The sequence below is a fragment of the Hemitrygon akajei genome, chromosome 12 (assembly GCF_048418815.1).
Source record: "Hemitrygon akajei chromosome 12, sHemAka1.3, whole genome shotgun sequence".
Taxonomy (NCBI): domain Eukaryota; kingdom Metazoa; phylum Chordata; class Chondrichthyes; order Myliobatiformes; family Dasyatidae; genus Hemitrygon; species Hemitrygon akajei.
Window position 1 is genome coordinate 23,289,910 of NC_133135.1, and position 20,636 is coordinate 23,310,545.

Below are 20,636 nucleotides of genomic sequence, written 5' to 3' on the forward strand. Positions count from 1 at the left end.
GTGGTCAGCTGCCAACACAGTTGACTGATCCCCTTCCCCATCCCCTTCAGCACTGTCTCATCCCCACTGCTAACTTCCCCTGATGGTGTCCTTTCCTCTCCTGTGACCTACCTGATTTATATGCAGTGCTGGGAGATCAGCGAGAACGTGCCCCTTCCCCCTGGGCCGTTTCTGCTGGGAAACCTTGCACAGCATGGATGAGTTTCCTGGCTCAACGTAACTGAGCCCACCATCACTTTAACACAGCTCTGTTTACGGGGAAAATTTCAAGTGTCAAGAGCATGGGTTGGAAGGACTTTCCAGGAGGCCAATGAGCTGATGGAGTTGTAGGTAAAGGCCAGAAAACCTGGTGGGAGGGAATTTATTTTGCTTGGGTGGGCAGTTCAAAGGTCAAAGGACAGACTCCAGAAGGTTTTATGTCTGTTAAAAACTGCGCAGCCACATGACATAGAGACCCTTCCCACCCTATTCATTATATCTGGGTGCACGTGACAATAATAATATACCAAAGCCTTCTGTCAATGAATCTAAGCTTCATTGCGATTGGTTAATTATTCATTCCTTATGCAAGGAATCAACAATGTAATCAAAAGATCAGTATTTACAAACCGACTGAAATAGATTTGCCTGCTGGTGTGCGAAAGGAGTAACAATTGATTTGGACGGGGTGCTGCATGTTGTACTTTGTACTCCTGGTGGTGAAGGTGGGTAGAAGCTCGTTGAGCTCACTATCGCCCCCTGCCGTGCAGGTGAGCAGGAGTGGCGGCAGGAACCGCAACCGCAAGTTTCGGAGAGACTTCTCCCGCTCTGTCGCTAATCGGGATTGACAGCTGCTGCTCAACCCTGCCCGGGCCTCGGGATGTCCTGCTGTGGCCAGTACGAGGTGAGTGTGACCCGATTTGTTGGCAGGGCTCCTCCTCATCGAGCTCCGCTTCTTTGTTCCACAGTTTGCTTCATGTCTCAGTGACTGAAGCCGGCACAAACCGGGAGCGAAATTATAGCTGAATCGTCTTCTTAAACTCAAGTTCATTGCGATGGGCGAGTCCCTGCCGCTGGAACTGATTACAGGATACACTATTGAACTGCAGCAGGGTCGGGGGCTCGGGATTTCTCTTGGTCTTTGTTTTAATGAGCTCGGGGCCGCCCTGGAAGAGAGGCGAGCGAGTGAAAAGCCGATCATACGGTCAAGTGCGTGCTTTAATGAGGGGCTCTGGGCCACGGCGAGTTAATCACGGCCACTGTGGGTGTTCCATCATACGTCGTTTCTACTTCTGCAGAAAATGTTTGTTTATCCGTCTAATGTTTATTTAATACAATCTGTGCTCAGTTAACAGAGAGGTCAGTAACTAAGGGGCCAAAGATATAAGATACAGTTCTTTCGCTCAGCAGTAGTTTCGGCTTGGAACGGAACCTCTGAAAACCTGGCGGGGGCTGAAACGGCTGGCTTTTTAAGGATGTTATTTACCAAGGCAAACAAGAACTCGAACTATCAACCCTCAGCTAATAGCAGCGCCTTTTACGGGAATCTATCACAAAAGCGCGCCAAGTGACGGCGTGGGCACTGCTCAAAACGTCCATAGTTTTGGTGGATCGAACAATCAGAATCAGAATCAGACTTTAATCGCCAAGTACCTATGCACATACAAGGAATTTACTTCCGGCAGATGTTGTCTCTCTGCTCATAACAATAATAATGATAAATATAAATGAAAATATAGATTATACATACAGGTAGTGCAATCCAAGTAATAGTTAGCCGACAGTTAACTGTTCAGCAAAGTGACCGCAGTAGGGAAAAAACTTCTCCAGTGCCTATTAGTCTTAGTCTGGAGGGATCTGAAGCGCCTACCAGACAGAAGCAGATCAAACAGTCCTTGCGCAGGATGGGAGGAGTCCTTTATGATGAAAAGGATATCGCTGCACTGGGGTCGTGGGCTGGCAATAGTGCATTATTATTATTATTATTGTTGTTGTCTCTAATACAGTGAAAAGCTTGTCTTGCATACTCTTTATACAGATCAAATCATTACACGGATAGGACTAAAGCAGAGTAAAGTGTAGAAAGGACAGAGGAAGTGCAGGTAAACGGTATGCAAGATCATAATGAGAGATTGTTGAGATCAAGAGGAGAGATGGTGAGATCAAGTCCATTTTAATGTACCAAGGAGCCATTTAATAATCTAAAACAATCTATAGAAGCTGTCCTTAAACCTAAAGCAACACACATAGAACTCCAGCGGCTCAGTCAGTATCTGTGAAAAGATTTGACCTTTCCGGCCGAGCTCCTTCATCAGGACCAACACCCTTCCGTCTCAGTCCTGTGGCAGGGTCTAGGTCAGAAACATCAACTCTTTACTCCTTTCCATGGATGCCCAACCTACTGTGTTCCTCCAACATTTTGTGTGTGTTGCTTTGGATTTCCAGCATCTGCAGGCTTTCTCATCTGTTCTTGAACCTGAACCTGGTACCTTTAGGCTTTTGCATCTTCTGCCCTTCGGGGGTGGGGAGAAGAGAGAATGCCTAGGGTGGCTGTGGGGTCTTTGATTATGCTGGCTGCTTCACTGGGGCAAAGAGAAGTATAGACAAAGTGGTTGGAGGAGAGGCTTGTCTCCATGATGTGTTCAACTGTGGCCACAATTCTGCAGTTTCTTGGGATCATGTGTAGAGCAGATCATGTGTAGATCATGTGTAGAACAGTTGCTGTACCAAGCCATGATGCATCTGGATAGGATGCTTTCCATTGCGCATCGATAAAATTGCTAATGGTCAATGGAGAGGTGCCAAATTTCTCCCGTGTTTTCCCCTCTCTCTAAAGTTTACATTGTGCAATATGCTGACAAAGAATAGAAAGGGTTTTTGCAATATTTCTTTGTATTTTTTAAATCATGAATAAGGTCTGATTCTGAAATAATGGAAGTTTTGGTGGGTTATACTCTAGGAAAGAAGGCTGGGGAGTTGGAGACCTGAGCACAGAGATCTGGAGTACTCGGGTACGGTGCAGAGATTTCTGCACTACTAGAGTTATGGTCGTTCAAATAAGATGTTCAGTTGAAAGTCTGCAAGATTGATGTTAAAGATTGGAATGCACAACTCTTCAGAAGGACTGGGGAATTCACCATAGTGTCCAGCAGGTGTTTTCAGCACTACTGCTCCTATGTGTGCTGTCCCATCCACCCCATCACTGCCAGCAGGTTGTGAATGTTTTGTCTTGATGTGTGCATTTGCTTGGACACCTTCCCTGTTCTTGGTCTCCTTTGTCACCTTTTTCCTTTAGTATCTTCTTTTAGTTTCGTAGGCTTTCCATGTGACCCACTTCTGACGCACTTGATCCTGCCCCCACAAAGCAGTTTGGCACCTAGTTTCCTTTTCTGCCTCCTCAGGCTTTTTAACGTTCGGAGTGGTTTACCTTCCTTTTGTCTTTTGCTAAGCATTCGTCCTCACCATTCCTTGGATGCATTGGGTGACCATGATGTCTCCTGTGCCTTGCAATGCCCTCTGGAGGACTGCAGAGCCGGATCTCATCCGCCCAGTCCGCCGGAGCTGACTTTGCGTGCTAGGGCAGGCATGCCTCTATCTCAGAGGGGTATGAGGCCCGCCGGCTACCCTCACCTGTCCTCCCCTTGTTCTCACCATCCTGTCTCAGAACAGTTTTTTTTCCAAGGCTCTTGTCTTTACAAACATATCCCATATCCAACTCCACCTCTGCCTTGGAATTCTTGGGCGTGTTCTGATGCTTCAAGTCCTCGCCTATTGTTCCAACAGATCTGTGCTTGCATCCCTCTGAACATATGTCCCTGCCTACAGGAGGTCTATTCATCACTGTGAGTAACTTACTTTGTGATTGTGCTTGTGCTAAACATCATGCATAATCATCTTATTTCGTCGGCGAAGCTCTCTGGGTCTACGCACTCCATGGCGAAGCCCGGCCATCATGATTTTACCAGTGGATAAAACAAATGCAATGGTCCTGATGTCCTCGAAGGAATACCACAGGAAAGGCCAACAGGTTCTAGATGATTCCGCCTACAGAGTTCTACAGCGGGATCCCATGGATTCAATTGTAAGGATGACTTCCGCTTTACAGAAGAAATCTGGATTGCCAGCAGACATATGCAAGACACTTCTGCCTCTGGCACCTGTACAATCGAGACTTTATGGGCTCCCTATGATGCACAAGGAGGCTCCCCCTGAGGCCTATCATTAGTGGAAAAGATTCTCCAATTGACTACCTCACTAAGCATTTAATGTCCATCCTGTCTCCCTTTGTTGGGGGCTTTGAGCAACAAATCACAAATTCGACAGACTTTGTTAAAACGATAACCAACATTCAGCTGAACCTGGAGGACATAATGGTCAGTTTCGATATGGTGTCCCTGTCTATGAGAGTTCCCATTAACGACAGCTTGGTGCTCCTGCGTTCAAGGTTTGATAAGGGTTTGAACACACCCTTACATTGATGTACTTCCTCTATAAAGGGAACTACTATGAACAAATGGACAGAGTGGCTGTGGGATCGTCCTTGTCACCGTTGATTGTACATGGAGGACTTTGAGGAGAGGGCTCTGAGTTCATCGCCCTTATGTCCCAAACACTTTTTCAGATACATCGATGACACCTTCATAGTGTAGGCTCAGGGACTCCAGGCACTCCAACAGTTCCACAACCATCTGAGTGGCATACATCCAAACATTGAATTGACGATTGAGATGGAGAAGAATGGTTGCCTCCGCATTCTAATAAAACGGAAACTGGCCAATAGCCTCAGACATGGCATTTTTTTGGAAACCCACTCACATGGACTCGTACCTCAACAAACAATAACAGTTGCCATCACACCTCCCAATGTAGAGTGGTCCTTTCTACTTTCACAGTATGAAATCTATTTAGGACCCAGATTGCTTCTCGGAGGAAATAAGACGTTTACGCCTGACATTCCTACAGAATGGCTACAAGATGAATGAGATCATTCGGGCCCTTTAAAGGGCTGAGAGAAAAACCAGGAAAGCTAACAATGAGGAGGAACCCATCACTAACGCCTGTCTTCCTTATATTCCCATGGTTTCTGGAAGGATCACCAGGATCCTGAAGAAATTCCAGATTAGTACCATCCACAAACTGTAAGGAAGCTCAAGTCACAGCTTGTATGGGTCAAAGATGACCTGGGACTCAGCTCGGCTGGCGTTGACAGGATTCCCTGTGAATGCAGACTAGAGTATGTTAGCCAGACGGGGCACACGGTGGAAACCCATATCAAAGAGCACAGGACGTCTATCCATTTGGGTTACCTGGAGAAATCAATGGCAGCAGAACATACTATTCGCAATGGCCATAGGATTGACTTCAACGGCACAAAACTACTGTGCCGCATCAATTGCTTTTGGGGTCACCTGGTGAAGGAAGCCATTGAAATAAAACTAGAGGAAAACAATTTTAAGAAAGCCGAAGGTCTTGCTCGAAGTAAGAACTGAAATTTGATTGCAAAGTGGGACAGCAGAAATCTGATTGGATGAGGACTAACCAATCGGGGGTGGCAGATTATGGGGTATAAATACCTCCAGACTAGATATGTCTAGGCATCATCCCTAATGAAGATGGCAGAATTATCATTGAAACGTCAGTTTTAATTGATACTTTTACCTGGCTGGAAGTCCAAGAAGAGTTTATTCACCATATATGCTAGGAAAGCACTAGGTCCTTTTTTTAAAAAAATTGTTTATGTTTAGTTTATCTAAAAAAAATAGATATACTCTATCTGGTACAGGAATACAGCAGTGATTCACCAGGCTGGTTATTAGGATAGTATATCTACCACACAAGGAGATACAATAGTTTAGACCTCTTTCTTTGGCGTTTGCCAAGAACTGATCTCTGAAACAATCAAAATTCTTAGATGGCTCAACAGAGTAGATAGACACCAAGAGAAAGCTTTTCTTAACTGAGGGGTTGCAAACACAAGCAGGGAGCAGACAGTTTGGAACTGAGATGAAGAGAAGTGTGCTCACTCAGAAGTGATGAATCTTTGCCCTGAAGTGTGTGGAGGCACCATCACTGACTTGTTTAGAACCAAGGTCCATAGAATCAGATTCGTTGTATATTATCATTGACAGATGAAATTTGTTGTTTTGTGGCAGCAGTAAAATTACTGCAAGTTACAATGAAAAATAAATAAGTAGTGCAAAGGAGGAATAGTGAGGTAGTGTTAATGAGTTCATGGACTATTCAGAAATCTGATGGCAATTGGAAGAAGCAGTTCCTGAAACCTTGCGTGTGGGTCATCAGTCTTCAGGCTCTGTAGCTTCTCTCTGATATTCCACATACCAAAGGATCTGGGAATACAGGAATTTGGCAGGATGTGATATCAAGACTGAAGATCAACCATCATCTCATTGAATGGCAGATTGGACTCTCAGACCAGAATGCCTTGCTCCTTCCCCGTGTCTTACCTGTATGTTTTTAGGATGCCTGTTTTCACTTTTGTGGTGACACAAGGTGCTGGGATCAGGAGAAGCACACAATCTGCTGGAGGAACTCAGCAGGTCAAGCACTATCTATGGGGGAAAGGATGTTTTGTCAGTGTTTTTGGTCAAAACCTTGTATCAGGGCTGGTATGATCCAGCAGATAGTTTGACTCTCCACTTTGGTAGCATTGGCCATCATCAGCTTTGACTTGCCTATCATTGTTTGGGAAGTTGACACCACTGGTACATCACTCACTAAGGTATCAGGTGCCAGAGAGTCAGGACATGCTGTTAGCAACTTCAAAGTCAAAATGATGTGGAAATGAAGAATGAAGAAGAGTGCAGTTGTGGGATACAATGAAGTGAGGGCAAAGTGTGGCAGAGAGTGCCTGGTCTTAGAGGTAATGCATTATTTCACTTCATCTACAGTTGGAAAAGAAAGGGTATATTTCCATTTTTCTGAGCCCTGGGCAGTTTCTGCCACAATGCCCACATTTCATTCGAACAGGGCACCTCACCACAGGTAGGCATGTTCCTGAACTTTCCAGTTTTAGCGTTGGTAATACAGAGAATCAAACTGAACATAAGCTCTTGAACATAGATAGGCAGGAGTTTCAAAAACTGCTGGAGGAACTCAGTAAGTGAAGCCGTGTCTGTGGGAGGAAAGGAATTGTCTGCTGCAGGACGGTTCCACGTTTTAGTGTGACACATCCCAGTCCTGATGCAGGATGTTGATCCAGTTCCTTTCCTTCCCAGAGACGCTGCTCAACCCACTGAACTCCTCCAGCAGATTGTTTGCTTCTTTAGATTCCAGCATCTTCAGGCCTTGTGTCAACAAACACAAACATAAGCAAGAATTTTGAAAAAGGGATTGTTCTTCATTTTTATTCCATCCCACAAACAAAGCCTCTTTATGATAAACATGAGGAATTCTTCAGATGCCAGAAATCCAAAGTGACACACACAAAATGCTGGAGGAACTCAGCAGCTGAGGCAGCATCTATGGGAAGGAGTCGACAGAAAACACTCCGGGCCGAAACCCTTCTACAGGACTAAGAAGGAAGGGGGAAGATGCCGGAATAAAAAGGTGGGAGGGGAAGGAGGCTAGCTGGAAGGTGAAAGTTGAAGCCAGGTGGGTGGGAAAAGTCAAGGGCAGGAGAAGAAGGAATCTGATAGGAGAGGAGAGTGGACGATAGGAGAAAGGGAAGGAGGAACAGACACGGGGAACTAATAGGCAGGTGAGAAGAGGGAAATGGTCAGTGTGGGGAATAGAGTAAGAAGGGTGAGGGGAAATTCATTTCTCTTGTAAAGAGGAGAAATCGATATTCTTTCCACCAGGTTGGAGGCTACCCAGACAGAGTATGAGGTGTTGCTCATCTACTGAAAGGGTGGACTCATCTTGGCACAGGAGCCTCTTTAGTCTTCCTCCTTCAAAGAACAGATTTTCACTTCCTACATCATTGATGCTGCCCTCATTTGCATCTCCTCCATTCCTCAGATGTCCGTGTTGACCCCATCTTCCCGCTGCCTTAACAGGGATAGAGTTCCTCTTACCCTCTCCTCCTACCAACACATTCTCCGCAACTCCTGCCATCTTCAACAGGACTCTACCACCAAACGCATTCTTATCTCCTTCCTCCATTCTCTGCTTTCTGTGGGGATTACTCCCTCTGTGATTCCCTTGTCCATTTGTCCTTCCCCAATAATCTCCCTCCTGGCACTTATTTCTTCAAGTGGCATTCCTATTCCGACATGTTGGTTCATGGCCTCCTCTTCTACCACAATGAGGCCACTCTCAGCCTGGAGGAGTAACACTTTATATTCTGTCTCGGTAGCCTCCAACCCAATGGCATGAACATCAATTTCTCCAACTTTCAGTTATTTTTTTCCTACCCCCCCCCTTTCCTCTTCTTTATTTCCCCACTTCACACCTGCCTGTCAGCTCCCCCTGGTGCCCCTCCACCTTCCCTTTCGTCCGTGGTCCACTCTCCTCTCCCATTAGATTCCTTCTTCTCCAGTGCTTTATCTTTTCCTACCTGGCAGCTCCCAGTTTCTTACTTCATTCTCTCCTCTCCCACACACCTGGCTTTATTACCTTCCAGCTTGTAGTCCTTCCCCTCCCTCCCCTTATTCTGGCATCTTCCCCCTTTCTTTCCAGTACTGAAGAAGGGTCTCAGCCTGAAATATCAACTGCTTATTCCTTTCCAGAGATGCTACCTGACCTGCTGAGTTCCTCCAGCAGTTTGTGTGTGTTGCTCTTTAACACAGACTTGCATTTATCCCAAAATTATTAAACTAATGTTACTTGCAGCTATTGAATAGTGAGTTAAAACCATAAAATGGAATGCTTGGTGTATGATTCAGGAATTAGTATTTTGTTGTTATTGTTTGAATTTATCCCAGATGGTAAAACATGAGTGCTTTATGCATTACAGATAAAATAAAATAATTATTGTTTAGCTTATGCGATGATCCATAACCTCTAATGGTACACACAAGATGACTCCAGTAAATTCAAGGTCACAATTTCCGGCATGTAATCAACGAGATGTGGTATGGAATGGGAATGGTTCTGAGTAACATGTATGAATCTGTTCACTACACTGCTGGAGAAATGTGATAGTGTAGGAAAGGCTGAAGGGGAGATTCAACAGGATGTTTCCTGTCAACAATACGGCACTTTAAATTGTTTAGGTTCTTGGCCTTTTATAATTATTCCACATGCTGATTAATTTGCTCACAAAGCAACATGAAGGCATTATAATTGCTGAAACTGAGCCTCGTAAATAAACCCCAGAAGAACGTCATGTTGAACTCTCAGGATATTACAGAAAATCAATCTAATCACTAATGACATGGGCTGTGTGGAGATGCAATCTTCACAATGTGAATCAGAGAGTTTGTGGAACACCATAGCTTTGTTGCGTGATCTGCTTATTCATTGTGGGGGTGCGTGAAACTTCTGAAATCACAATATGTGAAGGTTGTGTTTTTTTTCTTAAGGGGTTTACAAAATAAGTCCCAAACTTGAAACACTTTTGGTTTCTCTCTGTTCTGGATTTATGGTTTAGTTCTACGTATAGGGAAGGGATAATTACAGATTGGTTTTGGCCTTGCACCACAGTGTCACACTGCATGGAACAGACCATTTGTCCAGCGCGTTCACGATGTCCAGTGGGGACTCATCCATATTAATCCATCTTCCACTACTTAGCCTGTAGGTTTCTGTGCATAAGCAACTCAAATGATCATCTAGAGCAGACACGCCTTAGACTACGTTTCCTTCATTCCCTCTGGCAACTTAATCCAGGTCCTCATCATATTGGTGTTCTTGTTCCTTCTCGCACCTTTGAATGTTTTTCTAATAAGGCTAAGTTGCTAGCTCGACCAACGCTCAACCCAACACAGATGAAAGCATGCATACAGCGGGATGGATTCGAACTCAGGACCGTTCGCCTCAAAGTCCACCACCGGCCGACTATCACTGCTGGTGAATCCCCTCTAAATCTCTTGCTGCTTCCAGTTTTATCTACTGATGATATGTTGGATAGTTTCCTGAAGTATCCCTTATCTATACCCCTCATCTTTTTACCCCAACTTGACCTCCATTCCTGGGGGAAAATGCCCTCGCTTCTTATCCTGTCTGACCAATCTGACTGAATTTTTATTTTGAAGAGGTAATGAAGTATATTGATCACATCTTCCCTCTAGTGCAGAGACTAGAGCTGCAAATGGTACTCCTGATGATATCTGAACAATGTTTCACAAATTGGAGCATAACCTGCCTTTTCTTGTGTTCAATGCATTGACCAATGAAGACCATTGAACATCAATTTCGCTAACTTCAGTCATTTCTTCCCCCCCCCCCCCCGTCTCCTCCTCTCTTTTTCTATTCCCCATTTTTGTTCTCCATTCACTCCTGTCGTATCTCAGAATATTTTCCAATAAATTCCCTACTACTGATGTTAGGCTAGCAGGCCTGTGGTTACCAGACTTTTCCCAACTCACCTTGAATCTCAATCAATTAGTACCTCACTCATGTCCAATGAAGAACTAAAAATCTCAGTCAGAGCCCCAGCAATCTCTTCCCTTACTTCCCATAGCAGCCTGAGATAAATACCAAGTTGGCTTGGGCATTTTGCTGTTAACTGGAACCCTCTTGGTTAATTTATCTTGCACTATAAAGCTTTTCTAATGTCATCAACTGTAACAATGTGTTAGCAATCAGATTTTTGAAGGTTGGACTAAGGACACAATGCAGAGTTACTGGAAATCTGAACACTTTATCATCTTAAGCAGTCCTTCAAGATGGAAGATAGCTTGCATGCAACTTCAGCAAGACCAGCAAATTGTTCAGGAAGGGGAAGTCAGGAGAACATACACCGATCCTCACTGAGGGGTTAGTGGTGGGAAGAGTGAGCAGTTTCAAATTCCTGGCCATCAATATTCTGGAGGATCTATCCTGGGCCCAACATTTTGATGCAATCAAGATGAAGGCGTGCCAGTGGCTACACTTCATTAGCAGTTTGAGGAGATTTGGTATGTCCCCAAAGACTCTTGCAAATTCTACAGATGTACTGTGGACAGCATTCTGACTGGTTCCATCACCAAGTGGTTTGCTGGTGCCAATGCACAGGATCGTTGGAGGCTTCAGAGGCCTTTCTCCACTCTGATTTGTGGTGATTGTTGAGACCAATGTCAGAACCAGTCTCTTCCACAGATGTGGAAGGAGATGGCTGATGAGTGGGTGAGTGGATACATTGGGAGTTAATCTTCTCCTTCCACCACATACACAGGGTTTCTGGCTGGCCCCAATGCTTGAGCCTGAGCTCCTTACTAGCATGCTGAACCCCACCCCCCCTTCTGCTTTCTGAGTGGTCATGGGTCAGAGGTATAGAGGTAGAAGCCTGAGGGTCAGATACCAATGGTAGAGGTCCAAAGGAGTCACACCAGGGTCTCAGAGGTCCATGCGAGTCCAGAGTCAGGGCCCAAAGCCCAAACCCATTACACTGGACAGTAAATTTTTTTGGAAGTTTTGCTACCTCAAAAAATTTTTGTGGTTATGATAGATTACTTGAAGCTGAACACAAATATAATTTCAGACAACTTGTATCATGTAGGAATTTGTGGAACAAAAAATTAGCTTGTGTTGAATATAATGCCTTTAATTGCATTAATGGTGCTGATGCTTTGCAATAGTTCAACTAAGCTAAAAATGTTTTGATTATTTTCATTTGTATTCCGTGTCTGAGGCTTCTCGCTTAAGTGTCCAACAATAATCAGCCAGCATTGATGGATTCCAATTGCCCTGATACCATTTCTCCATGACCACCACGTCCTGGTGAAACCTTTCACCGTGCTCGTCACTGACAGTGCAGGGCAAGTCTAAATGGGAATGCAGAAAATGAATCTTTAGTGACAAGTTGCACTTCATGGTTTTGTACCTTGAAGCCTGTTGTCAACCAGCTGCACGTAGTTTGTTGCCCTGTAGTTGCCAAGAAAAATTTCAACAACATCCTTCAATGCCTTCCATGTGATTGTTCTCTGGTTCCGCTAGAAGTTCTTTGAGTTGACTGTCATTGATGACCTGTTTGATTTCTGGATCAAGAAAAATACTTTCCTTATTCTTGGCATCAGTTATCCTGGGAAACATCTGTCACAACTATCGAATCCTTCACGGAAACTTTTGTGCCTGGTGACAGCAAATTCCATCCTTGCAGTCTTGAACCCAGTAATTCTGCTTTGCCTTTGACAGACCCAAGTCTCTGACCAGGTCATTTAACTCAGATTGAGTTGTCCGATGAGGTTCACTTGACGTAAAGGGTTCAAAGTCTGTATCAGTATCAGTGTTGTTTACCATTCCTGGCTCGTGCATCATGGCATCTTCCTCTGCCTCCTCTAGACTCCATGTCTCTGGTGGCTTCGGTACTGAAGACCATCATCATATGGCACAGGCCTCGTGGCCGAAGGGAGATCGGGGTATTCAATGGACTTCGCAGAGAAACCAGACACACTGGTCAGACAGAAGTAACAGTCTGTTACATGGTCTTTCTGCTCTCACCTTATCATTGGGACAGCGAACAGCATTGACTGCTGAGTACCTCTGAGCTAAACTCTAAGATCGACAGCGCATGTTGCGCAACAAACGTGAGCTTTGTCTTGGTGGCCAATTGTACACTCTCTTACAGGCTTTCTCAATAAGAGGAGGCACGCTGTGTCTTTGACATTTAAGCATATATTTCCCACAAATATGACAAAGTATCATGGCTGTTGAAACATCGGTGAGATATTTTGCTGTCACAAACACTCCTGAGATAAAATGACTTTATTATAATGAGTACACATAATATGCAATGTGCATACAGCGTGAGAATCAACGTGATCGGAACTGATATACATGTAAATGCAGTGCACAATACAGTGTGTGTGTGTGTGAGATGCTTTTATAGCCTTTCTGAAACCTGGCCTGCCATGAGCATCTGGTCTGCCTAGCTGAGCCTGGGCAAGATAAAAACTTTTCAGCTTACATTGTGGGTAACATTGTAATTGACTTGAATTATGAATTGAAATAACATGTAGGCAATTTCAAACAAATGATGTGTGATATGGAAATTTCATGGTGACCTTCATGATCAGAAGCTCAAAATCCATAAGTATTCAGGAAGCAAAATCTTTCTTATCGGTAAGATCGGGGATCTAATGCCAAAGGACAAACCTGTGATCAGCAAAGTCTGAAGTTGGAGACCTGATGTTTGCAAGTCTCTGAGTTAGGAGCCAAGGACTGGAAGCCCAGAGGAGACCTGTCCTGGGGCTGGAGACCTGTCTGTATGTGAAGGGGTGAGTTTGTGGGGAAAGGGGTTGGTTTTGCTGCTGCTGTTGCTGTTTATGTTGTTCTATTGAACTTGTGGGTGTTTTATGTTGACGCTGGAATGTATGGTGATACCTGTGGGCAACCCTCAGTACATCATTGAGTGTGTTGATTGTAACACAAAAGACACATTTCACTGTATGTTTCAATGTATGTGTTATAAATAAATCTGAATGTTACTCTTCTCCAAGGGGGTTCTGACCACATCTTTCTCTGTCTGTTTGGTAATCTCCTCTCATAACAATGTCAGACTGCAGTGTCTGTATTGGGTGTGGGAACAAAGGAGTAGTCACACGTAGTAGACAAAGTATAATTAGGGCACAGCTTCTGGGGTTGTTGAAACAGGAGAGGACACTGACGTTGGTTCAGTTTTCCTGCCAGTGAATCTGAAGGATATTTGGTCAGGTATGTGGCTGGAGCTGAGGGTCAGGAAAATGGGCTGGGTCTGAAACCAGTGTTGGTGAAATTTGGTAAACATGGGTCAGTTGTGTGTGCGGTCAGAGCAGAGATCCGGAGTGTGGGTCGGGTATGAGACAGAAGTGAGGGTGTCAGGAATCGGGGTAGATTTGTGATCTTTTAATTCATGTGGGTATGTTTGAAAAATCTTTCAAAGCTTGGAATAAACCCAAATACTTTGTATGCCAAACAAAACAAAATGCAAAATTTCACTCATTAGAATGGCTAGATCTCTTTTTCTTTTTGTTTTGGTTCCACTTTTTGCAAAATAGTTTATTTTTTATCATAGTTAAGTGTTTGACAAAATCTTTTCCCATTTATGGATAAAATGTGTGTGGTTACTGTCAAGCGCAACTGAATTGAGAGCTGTAAGGATCAGAATGTTCAAAGATGGTTTGGTTTATTATTATTGCTGTCGTGTACACAAAGTACAGTCATTCCATTCATAAGTACGTCGAGGTAGTAACAGAAATCAGAATGCAGAAGATAGCACAACAGTTGTGGGGAAAGTAGAACACAAGTAAACGGATAAAGTGCACAGGGCTGTGCAGATGTAGACTGGAAGATCATGAATTCATCCTTGGCATATGAGAGGCCCAGTCAAGAATCTGCTAACAATGGGATACAAACTATCTTTGAATCGGGTGGTAAATGCTTTCAGACTTTCCTAACATTTCCCGGATGGAAAGAGGGGAGGGTGAGAAGTGAGAGTGACCGGGGTAGAAGGGGCCCTTGATTATGTTGGCTGCTTTCCAGAGGCAGGTGGAGTCAATGGAAGGAAGGTAGGTTTGCATGATATCGTGAGCTATGTTCACAGCTAATAATAATTTACCAGTGTTTACCGTGTCACCACAGTTACCCCACTAATTGTACAACTCACAAGCATACTAGGTTAATCAGTTGTACACGTGGTCATTTTGAAAAGCCTGTGTAGCATTCTTGTTGTGATTAAAAGTCTAAGTACTGTGTGGTTGATGTTTTTAATGGCAGCATAAAACATAGGAGCAGAGTTAGGCCATTTGGCTCATCAAGTCTGCTCCACTATTCAGTCACCGACGATGTATTATCCCTCTCAGCCCCATTCTCCTGCCTTTGTCGTGGTTACTTGAAATGACCAGGAGACGCAGACAATTCTTTGAGAAGTTTAAACCTTTATCTGCAAACAAAGGCTGAGGCAATCAATGAACTTGTCACCGAAAGCCCACCGAGCTCCGGTGTACAGCATTCTTTATAGTAATTTCTTATCTCAGTTACATTTTCGGTTTTATCAGCATACCCAATCAATTTTTAATTGCATATCATCTATACATTAACTAATCAATCGCTCTTGCCTAGCTCTCAGTGCGCCACCATTATTTCTTTCCAGTTCGCATTGGGGCCCCATTCCTGGCCAAGGTTATTTTTTCCAGACAACCTCCCTCACATTACATTTCCTGCTCGCACTATCCTGTCCGCCACCGTTATCTCTTACTAAACAAAGGCTGAGGGTAATACATGGGGTACATTTCAGCTAATAGTGCTGCTAGCTAAACAGGTGTTCTGTAAGTGCCACAGTATGCAGCTAAGAGAGTACAAAGTATCTAGTTAAAACAATACATAGCAAAATGTGTCTAGTAAAATAATACATAGTAATATTCAGTACCTAGAAGTGATTACATAGTGATTACATAGTATAGTAAATAGCTAGTACATAGTGATTATATTTCAGGTATATATAATGATTATGTCGGGTATATTTCTCAATATAATTAATGATTATGTCAGGTATATTTCTCAATATAATCCCCCCTTTGAGACCCACAGGGTCTCACACAGAAAGAGAACACTCAGAGGCCGTGCACCAAAGGCAAAATAAAGTCCAGCATTTTAATCCCAAATTCGGGTCAACTACAATTTCCGTACTCGGAGCTCAAAATGATCTCTCTCTGCTACCCTAGGCTGCTGAGCCAAAAACCTGTCCCTCCGTAGCTGAGACAGGAAAAAAGACTCAGACACCTTTACAGACTAGTGTCCACATCATTAACACCCTCCAGTCCGCTTGATGCATTGCGCAGACTGTAACAGTACATCATCGGTTTTTCTCCTTGTCTGGGGTCAGATTCAACAATTTCCAGGAGCATCGGGAATCGTTTTGCTGTCGCACACACTATCAAAGTCTTGAGACATGGAAGAAAACAGCACAGAATAAATGTACAACTTATCAGCACAATACCTGTAGTCATTGCCATTTTGGTCAGCCACGCACCCCATCCCTCTAGTCTGCTTTCTAACCAGTCTGCCCATAATTCCTCTGCCCCCCTCCTTGAGACTTCCAGTCCTGTCTGGGCTGTTGCTTAAATCTACTCTGTCCCTGATAGGGCATCTGTGGAAATGCTCCTCCGAAGACATTCATTATTGGCATGGGGTTTTCTGGCCCTTGACTGACAGAATGACCGGTTCCTCCATCTATTGGTGCTTCATTCACTTTAATGGCTGTACTCACACTGGTGGTGGCTGGCAGCATCTTTTTGCTTTTTTCTTTTTCCTTCTTTTTCAGTTCTTCGAGCTGCATTTGCAATAGCTTTTGCTGCACTTCTTCTTGCTGCTCAGCCAGCTTTCGTTTGTCTCTCCGATATTTCTCCACCGCGTGGACTACGTGATCGCTGAATACTTGTGGGGTCAGCGACGACAGCCCAACCACTTCCTCCAATTTAGATTTGACTTGCGGAGGCATTGCGTCCAGAATGCTTTGTCGGAACAGTGAGTTCAGAAACAAGCTATTTTCCACCTCTTGCTCAGTCTCCAGTCTCCACCTTTTCAACTGGTTTTCTACATAGGCTGCTGGGTTTTCAGTGTCTCCCAGTGGTTCCCCTTTTAAGGCTTTGGGGTCCACTCTGGGTGGATAAAGCTTCCTGAGGGCCTGCCATACCCTCTGTCTCACTGGATCAAAATTGGTCCCATCAGTCTGTGGGCTGTCCACATTCTGTAAGCCAGCCATTTCCATCAGTTCTTTTAGCTTGGAAGTTCCCATCAACCTTATCAGCAGTGCCTTCAAATCTCCCATAGCCAACAATTGTCCCGTTGTTTCCTCCTCGAAGGCTCTAATCCACTTTCCCACCCCCTCGTGCAGACTAGGCAGAGTACTTTTCAGCCCTTCCAGGTCCTGGGATCCCCAAGGGATATACTGTACTTGTCCTGATCCCTTTACCAGCAGTGGCAGCATCTCCTTCTCCCCGTTCCATGTAATCAAGCTTCCTTCCTCACTTGGTTCTTCATCTATTGCTGGCCCTAATACTACAGGTTGCCACTCATACCATCCTGGGGTATACCTTCTTCCTTGCTCCTTCTTTCCTCTAGTCCCCTCTTCCATCTCCAATATCTGCCTCTCCGTCCTCTCTCGTACTTCCTCCAAACTCTTGTCTCCTACCTTCCTCCAACTTCCTCTCAACTCACTCATGATTCCTGTTCTCTTTTAGTCTGTCTGTCTCTACAGTATAACCGATACTCCTCATAATCCCTCTTCTCTCTCTGCTGCTGTAGCCTTTCCACTTCTCTTTCCATCTCCCTTCTTTCCTGTTCCATCCTTATCTTTTCTCCCTCTATCTCGTTCCTCAGCACCTCTCTCACCCTCTCATATTTCCTCCTTTCCTCCTCAGGGTCCCAGACCTCTACTTCCCCCTGCAGGCTTACTGTTCCTGATATCATGGGACACTGCTTGGGTGTTCCCTGCTCATAATAGGGAGGGGGTCCTTCTACTTCTTTCAGATCCGTGTATGGAGCTGAAGCCGGGCTTCTGTTAGGTTTTTCCTCTCCCCCACCCGACTGTTTTTCCTGTTCCCTTTTGTCTTTTCGTTTATTATCAATATCCTGCCTGTCTTTCTCAATCTCTCTCCCTCCATCCTAAAAAGTTTCAACACTTCCATCTCCTGCTCTCTCCTTTTCTCCCTTTTCTTGGACTTATCGTTTGGTTTATGATTTTTAATTAGTGCTTGCATCTCTTCACACAAGCTTACATCGAATGTCCCTTCTTTTGGCCATTTCGTGCGCAGGTTTTTGGTTCTTTTTTCCCATTTCTCTGAAATTACAATAATCTCACCTCTACTTACTGGGAATTTCTTGCACAGTATGTCTACTGCTGTTCCTTTTTCTTCCACCATGTTATTCTCTTCTTCTCTTAGGTATTATTTCTTTTTTAAAAATCTCACAGTTCAAATACCTCCCCGATCCTATCTCCATGCCTAGCCCTACAGTTTATTCTACCAGTGTTCAAGCAATTTATCAAATTCTTCTTACCTTCTATTCCGTTCTGTCTGAGCAGCCCTCAACCTAGGGCAGTACTCACAGAAGTTTCTCTTCACTCTCCCTGCCCGTTCAGCCCTTCGCTTCGTGTGAAGTGGTATCCACAGGGACTTACCAACACCACGTGGAAATTTCTTTACTCAACTTCTTATTACCTTATTCGTACTTACCCCCACTGCAGTGTTCTCGATCAATCTTCTGAGCCTCCTGTCAAACCCCCAATTCTGCCAGATTCTTTGGATCGGAGAGACCCTTCGGCAGTTGCTACACACTTCTGAGTCCCCGAGACCCCCAAAACCAACAGAATTTTAATCCAAATTGTCGCAAAAAGCGCTTACCTTTTTTCTGGGTGCACCCATAATTCTGTTAGCTCTGTGAGGGCTCCTGAGGGACCGGGAAGCGGCCTCAACCCGCCGAATCCTTTTCGCAGGTCTCTTTCCGATCCTGTTCGTGACGCCAGTTTTGTCGTGGTTACTTGAAATGACCAGGAGACGCAGACAATTCTCCAAGAAGTTTAAACCTTTATTTGCAAACAAAGGCTGAGGCAATCAATGAACTTGTCACCGAAAGCCCACCGAGCTCTGGTGTACAGCATTCTTTATAGTAATTTCTTATCTCGGTTACATTTCGGTTTTATTAGCATATCCAATCAATTTTTAATTGCATATCATCTATTCATTAACTAATCAATCGCTCTTGCCTAGCTCTCGGTGCGCCACCATTATTTCTTTCCAGTTCGCATTGGGGCCCTATTCCTGGCCAAGGTTATTTTTCCAGACAACCTCCCTCACATTACATTCCTGCTCGCACCATCCTGTCCGCCACCGTTATCTCTTACTAAACAAAGGCTGAGTGTAATACATGGGGTACATTTCAGCTAATTAGTGCTGCTAGCTATTACTAATCACAAACCTCTGCCTTAACTATACAAATTGACTTGGCTTGCACAGCTGCCTGTGGCAATGAATTCCACAGATTCACCACCCCATGGCTGAAGAATTTTTTTCTTCATCCCTGTTCTGTAACTGGATGTCCAGTTCTAAGGGTGTGCCTTCTGGTGCAAGACTCTCCCACTATAGGACACATTGTCTCCACATCCACTCTATCTAAGCCTTCCAATGTTTGATAGGTTTCAATGAGTTCCCCCTTCATTCTTCTAAACTCCGGCGAGTAAAGGCACAGAGCCATCAAACACTCCTCATTGGTTAACCCTTTCGTCCCTGGGATCATTCTCAAGAACCTCCTCTGGACTCTCATCATTGCCAACACTTCTTTTCTAAGATAAGGGTCCCGAAACTCCTCATAATATTCCAAGTGTGGTCTGACCAATACCTTATAAAGCCTCAGCATTACATTCCTGCTTTGTATTCTAGACCTCTTGAAATGAGTGCTAACATTTCATTTCCCTTCCTTACCATTGATTCAATCTGCAAGTTAATATTTAGGGAACCCTGCACAAGGACTACCAAGTCCTTTTATTCCCACTCTTTGCCTCTTGCCAGTCAGCTAATCTTCTATCCATGCTGGTATCTTTACTGCACTACCCTGGACTCTTAACTTGGTAAGCAGCCACATGTACGGAACCTTGTCAAAGGCCTTCTGAAAATCCAAATAAACAACATCCACTGGCTTTCATTTGTCTATCCTGCCTGTTATTTCTACAAAGAATTCCAACAGATTTAGACCATAAGACATAGGAGCAGAATTAGGCCATTCAGCCCATCAAGTCTGCTCTGCCATTCCATCAATGGCTGATTCCGGATACCATTTAACTCCATATACCTGCCTTCTCGCCATATCCCTTGATGCCCTGACCGATCAGGAAATGATCAACTTCCACCATAAATATACCCATGGACATAGCCTCCACTGCTGTCTGTGACAGAGATTCACTACTTTCTGGTTAAAAAGATTCCTCCTTACCTCTGTTCTAAAGGGTCATGCCTCAATTTTGAGGCCATGCCCTGTAGTTCTGATACCCCCACCATAGGAAATATCCTCTCCATATCTACCCTATCTAGCCCTTTCAACATTTGGTAGGTTTCAATGAGATCCCCTTACATTCTTCTAAATTTCAGTAAGTACAGGCCCAAAGCTGCCAAATGCTCCTCATATGTTAACTCTTTCTTTCCCAGAATCATCCTCATGAACCTCCTCTGGACTCTCTCCAATGACAAAGCATCCTTTCTGAGATATGGGGCCTACAACCATTGACAATACTCCAGGTGTTGCTGACTAGTATCTTATAAAGGCTCAGCATTATCTCCTATCTGTTATATTATATTCCCCTTGAAATAAATGCCAACATTGCATTTGCCTACTTTACCACAGACTCAGCCTATTAACTTAACCTTCTGGGAGTCTTGCACGAGACTCCTAAGTCCCTCTGCACCTCTGATGTTTGAACGTTCTCCCCATTTAATTAATAGTCCGCACTGTTGTTCCTTTTAGCAAAATGCATTATCATACATTTCCCAGCACTGTATTTCCTCTGCCACTTTTTTTTGCCCATTTTTCCAAATTGTCTAAGTCCTGTTGCAATCGCATTGCTTCCTCAGCACTACCTACCCTCCATC

General features: G+C 44.2%; 1 protein-coding gene and 1 long non-coding RNA gene across 3 annotated transcripts in view; one reads left to right on the plus strand and one right to left on the minus strand.

Annotated features, from left to right (window-relative positions):
* Positions 1 to 692: 692 nt before the first annotated feature.
* LOC140736796 (choline transporter-like protein 3) overlaps positions 693 to 20,636 on the plus strand; it is a 147,095-nt gene continuing 127,151 nt past the window's right edge. The window contains exon 1 of one of the 2 annotated variants that reach the window (XM_073062723.1): positions 693 to 883. In XM_073062723.1, the coding sequence (XP_072918824.1) occupies positions 860 to 883 (24 nt within the window). In that variant the 5' untranslated portion in view covers positions 693 to 859. The remainder of the gene's footprint in view (positions 884 to 20,636) is intronic. The other variant, XM_073062725.1, reaches the window with a different exon arrangement.
* LOC140736552 (uncharacterized) lies at positions 15,635 to 18,963 on the minus strand. The gene is made up of 2 exons (XR_012100966.1): positions 18,399 to 18,963; positions 15,635 to 15,938 (listed from the first exon to the last, which is right to left on the minus strand). It is a non-coding gene; the product is annotated as an uncharacterized lncRNA (long non-coding RNA).